The sequence below is a fragment of the Bison bison genome, unplaced genomic scaffold, assembly GCF_000754665.1.
Source record: "Bison bison bison isolate TAMUID 2011002044 unplaced genomic scaffold, Bison_UMD1.0 scf7180017864527, whole genome shotgun sequence".
NCBI lineage: Eukaryota > Metazoa > Chordata > Mammalia > Artiodactyla > Bovidae > Bison > Bison bison.
In genome coordinates this window covers 1252238-1257579 of record NW_011495078.1, presented here as the reverse complement: position 1 = coordinate 1257579, position 5342 = coordinate 1252238, and the positions used below count along the sequence as shown (strand labels likewise).

The 5342-nt window shown below is 55.7% G+C and overlaps 1 protein-coding gene across 1 annotated transcript in view; it reads left to right on the top strand.

The window, feature by feature from the left end:
• Positions 1–5054: 5054 nt before the first annotated feature.
• The window catches only part of SPACA7 (sperm acrosome associated 7), a 15943-nt gene continuing 15655 nt past the window's right edge, over positions 5055–5342 (top strand). Inside the window, exon 1 of the mRNA XM_010831453.1 lies at positions 5055–5193. Coding sequence (XP_010829755.1) covers positions 5106–5193 — 88 coding nt within the window. The 5' untranslated portion in view covers positions 5055–5105. The remainder of the gene's footprint in view (positions 5194–5342) is intronic.

Sequence of the window (5342 nt, the reverse complement as noted above, 5' to 3'; positions counted from 1 at the left end):
GGGTGGATGGATGGGTGGATGGGTGGATGGGTGGATGGATGGGTGGATGGGTGGATGGACGGATGGGTGGATGCATGGGTGGATGGGTGGATGGATTGTTGGCCGGGTGGGTGGACGGGTGGACGGACGGATGTAGAGGTGTTCTCAGGGGTCTCGTTACTCAGACAAAGCCCCCCTGCCGCTTTCTCAGCATCTCACTTTTGTCACCCACCTTAGAATTCCTGGAGGGGAGCCCTGTGAATTCAGAGCTATTACAGCCCACTGGGGTCAGACTGGGGTCAGACTGGGGTCCCTAAGCACAGTGCCCAGCACTGCTGCTGGACGGCACAGGGCTGTTCTGCTTGGACTCACTTCCCATGGACCCTTCCCAGGGGAAAGCGTCCCCAGAAGGAAGGCCCACTGGCCCGCATGACTTCCACGTGAGACCAGGTCCCTCCTGACCTTTACAGCATCAGCGTAACCAGTCTCTACAGTTAATCTGTGAAGCATCTGAACAGTGACTGGCACAGTTCATCTTTCCCAACAAGTCTATTTAAAGCTTTCTGAAGACAAAAGTAAGAAGACAATGGCACAGATTGCGGAGACCAGAGAGAGAGAGCGGGAGAAGGCACGATGGAGCGCAGGCAGCTGGACAGCGTTGCGGCCCTTAGGCTGGCAGCACGGCGCCTGAGCGCACCCACGTGGCTGACTCAGCGCCACACGCCGGCAGAAGGCTGTGTCTGCAGGGAGCAGAGGTGCCCACGGTGCGCTCCTGCAGTCACAGTGCTCTCATTCTCTCACTTGGAAGAGTTTACAGTGTAAGAGCCAGCCTCACCCCCACTTTAAAACAACCGATTATATGGCCTTTGCCAAACTTCGGGTCCACTGGCTATTTCACAAGTGAAAACAACTGCGAACATGCTTTGAAAATGATCTCAGGACTTGCTGTGACCAGGGTCGCCCCCCGCCCAGACCCCAGGAGGGTGGCATGAGCCAGAGATAAATGACCCAGCCCCTTGGGAATGGCCGTCCCTGTGGGACCAGCCTGTACGTGGCTAAGCTGGGAGGAAATCAGCCCTTTGACTGGAGCTGACCTCTTGACCATGGCTGCTCTGAAGCATAACCCCGCGGGACACGGGCCCCACATTTCACAGAGAGCCTGCATGGCCTCCTGTGGCGTGGACGTTGGAGCAGATGTCCTTTTCCCTGTTCTTCCTACTAGGTACCACGAAAAGGCCTGGACATCACAGACGAGGCAACCGCAGGAAGCCTCTGGAACGAGCAGACAACTCAGACACTCGAGGACCTGAGGACCAGCCTGGCCAGGAGCCCCTAGATCTGCGGTTTGGCCCAGGGCTCCCACCAGGCACCAGAGAAAGTGGCCAGCCTGGAAACACCCAAAGATCCGAACGCAAAAGCCTGCTCTCCAGCCTAAGGACCGAGAGATGGGTCGGCTCCCCAAGGTCAGCAGTGTCTCCACAGTAAGGCTCCTCTCTAGCCAAACAGCACAGAAGACATGTGGACCTGCCCCAAGCCCACCAGCAGAAGGTGGCTTACACCACCATGGAGCTGAAGACAAGGTGGCCGGCGCACCTCTGGGGTCAGGGTGGAGCAGGCTGAGAGCGGAACCCAGGCTTCCACCCCGGCTGACGGTAATAAACACCCCAGCCTGGGGGCAGCGGCCTGCCTGCTACGGACAGGTTTCAGAGATCCACGTCTTATAAGGTGATCCGCACACCATCCACACTTCCGTAGACGACCATCTGCCACACCAAGAAGCAGGAAAGCGACAAGTGGAACAAGAGCAGGAGCTCAGCAGATGCCAGCCCTGAAATGCCAAGCGCGAGGAGTCTCTGAAGAGGATGTGCAACCAGCGATGGCAAAAATGCTTCAACAAGCATTTACAAACGCAGTGGAAACAAATGGAAAATAGAAAGTCTCAACAAAGACAGAGAAGGTTTCGGCAAACAAAGAGAAAATACAAGGCCGAAGCATTCAGACATTTCAGAATTAACAAACACTGCATCTGAGAGAATCTAAAACTCAAGATGGGCTCAACAGCAGAATGGAGAAAAGAGAAAACAATCAGTGACAAAAAGATAAAACTATGGAAATTTCTCAGTATGACTGGCCATCTTAGCAAGCTCATGAAGAGGCACTCAGTCATATCAATCCAGGCAGAAAAACACATTTAACAAGTCTCCTCAAATTGATGTACAGGTTTCACACAAATTCCAGCAAAATATTTTGCAGATATAGACCAGATCATCCTGAAATACATTCGTGTATGTGCACTCAGTCACTTCAGTCATGTCCAGCTCTTTGGGACTCCGTGGACTGCAGCACTCCGGGCGTCCCTGTCCTTCACCATCTCCAGGAGCTTGTTCAAGCCTGTGTCCATTGAGTGGGTGATGCCATCCAACCATCTCATCCTCTGTGCCATCCAACCATCTCATCCCCTTCTCCTCCTGCCTTCAATCTTTCCCAGCATCAGGGTCTTTTCTGAGTCAGTTCTTCACATCAGGTGGCCACAGTATTAGAGCTTCAGCTTCAGCATCAGTCCTTCTAGTGAATATTCAGGTTTGAGTTCTGGGATGGACTGTTAGAAGTTAATCTAACCTGTCTTCTCCGGGAAGCCCATAGGTATTTATATAAAGATTTATTTTAAGGAACTGACTCACAACTGTGATGGCAGGGCAGGCGAGCAAGCTGGAAACCCAGGGATGAGCTGGTGCTGCCTTCCGTCTGCAGAGTCCCTCTTGCCTGGGGAACTTCAGTCTTTTTTTTTTTTCTATCCAGGCCTTCAACTGATTGGACAAGGAGCACCCACAATCACCCAGTTTATTTTTTAGTTTCCTCTCATGCCTAGCATTTACTGAGCACCTAACACATGCCACAGACTCTTCCATGCACTTTCTCTCTGTATAGCTTTCCCTCCCAATTTGGAAAACAACATGACATAAAACTTCACACTAGAAGCATGCTCAGGTGTGAGGTTCAGAGATATACAGTACAGTCACGGGCCTGTTCAGTCATCACCCCCATCTATCCCCATAGCTCCTTTTTAGAAAAAAAGACATTTCTTTGAAGAGCAGAATATACTTAGAATTATTAGCTTCTAAAAAGCCCGTTACCGCCAACCTTTAACTCTGTAATTTCATATTTTATACAAATAAGTTAAACCGTTTAATGGGAACAGCCCCATAATTCTCTTTATCTTATGAAACAGAAAGTCTGTCCCCTTTAAACAGTCCCCATTCCACCCCTCCTCCACCCTTCTGCTTTCTATCTCTATGACCCTGACCACTTCAAGTATTTCATATAAGTGGAATTATACAGTATATGTCTTACTGTAACTGCAAAGCCCCCCACTTTAAACATAAATCTCACTCTGAATAGCCTCACAGAAACATCCAGAATATTGTCCCATCCGTGCAGGCGGTGTGGCCCACTCAGCCTGGCACACGCAGGCGCCAACCAGGGCTCTACAATCATGCAGGACAGGCAGGACGGGCTTCGAGGAGGGAGGGCAAGGACTACAGCCCAGGAAAGTGCGCCTCCCAGGAGCAGGAGGAGGAAACAGCTCCCCGGGGGCCCGGGAGGCACGTGGTGCTGCGCTCACCTTCACCGTCGTCCCGGGACCCTGGCGGGGGCTTCCACCCCCAGAACCCGCAAGATGACAGCTCTGGGTATTTGGAGCGAGTCTTCAGGACACCCCTGCCCCAGGCGGGGCTACCCACACCCTCACAGGGAGACGTCCAGAGCTTCCTGTGTGTGAGCCGGCTGGCTCTGCTTGGTCTGAGCTGCAAGTGGAGGCTAAACCTCGGGAAGGGAAACTGTCGGTTTCTGATCCGGTCCAGGCGGGGGCTGACCTGGATGGTGACTGACAGCTTCACCTCCGGGGCTGGTTACTGCAGCCAAGCTTCCACCCCCTCGGTTTGCTGTGGGCGGTTCTTTCCCTCCGGACGGTCACTGCAGATGCTGGCTTCCCTGCTGCCTCTGGCTGCCACAGACAGCGGCTCAGACTGTGGGTCCTTCCATGGTGCTGTTTTCCCCTCGAGGATGCTGGTCCAAGATCCTCAGACCACTGACTGGCCCATGTAGGACACGAACCCACCATGCCACCTGCAAACGCGAGCTCTGTTCACGTTTAATAAGGCTACAGACGCTGCAACGTTCGCAGCATCCTCCAGGGCCGCTCCTCAAGGTGGACTGCTGCCCGCACGTCCACATTAGCTCCCGGTATCCTCGAGAAAAGCAGCCAGAGTCCTCCAGCAGGTGCGCCGTCTTTAGGGTCCGTCCCAGGCTTAGGGGGCACGGCTGTTGTGTGTCCAGGACCACCACCCTGTGGCTGGAGGACTGTCCACCTGGGCCCATCCCGCCCTGGGGGAACCAGCCACCCCACTCCGACCCCAGACACGGGAGGTGGTCCAGGATTGGGATGTGGGATGGCTTAAGGCCCACGGGCTTCCCTGGAGGCTCAGTGACAGAGTCCACCGGCCAATGCAGAAGATGTGGGTTTAATCCCTGGGTCGGGAAGATCCCCTGGAGGAGGAAATGGCAGCCCACTTCAGTATTCTCACCTGGAGAATCCCATGGACAGAAGAGCCTGGGGGGCTACAGTCCATGGGGTTGCAAAGCCGGACATGACTGTGCACACACAGGGCCCAGCTGAGCCCGCGTGAGGGCCTGCCATGGGGTCGTCTCACCAGTGCGAGTGGAGCGAGATTCCCCCAGGGGTGGAGAAGGGGGCTGGTGCTGCAGGGCTCTGGGGACGTGGGGAGGTCTGGGCACCACCCCTGCTGCCCTGCCGGCTCCAGCTCACGGCTCGGTGAGCCCCAGCCTCCTTCCAGCCACCTCTTTTGCCCGAAGCTGAATTGCTGGGTTTTGCCAGGTCCCAGGGCCGACAGGACTGAAGAAGGAGCTCACCTGGGGTGAGGAGAAGGGTCCCTGCTCCCCTCGGCCCCAGGGGGACCCCTCTTCCCCGTCACGACCCCCCACGGGCAGGACCCGGCTCCTCTCCTGCCGTGATGTCACACACCCTGGGCATTCCACTGTGTCCTGGAGACGGAGGCGGGAGAAGCTGAGGGGCCTTCAGGAGAGGGTCCTCCTTCTGCTCGAGGGGCATGGCGGCCACCACAGGAGTGGTCCTCCTGGTCCTGCTGCTCCACTGCGGGCAGGGAGCCGAGCTCCCGCCGCTCAGCGTGACCTCAGGTACGGCCTCGGCGCAGTCGTGGCCGGGAGGAAACGGGCCCCCGGGTGAGTCCGGGGGGCAAGGGGTTCTCCCAGGCCCTTCCCTGCGTGCCGCTCCAGATTTACCACTTATTCCTGGAGGATGGAGCAAGCTGCACAGCTCTCCTATA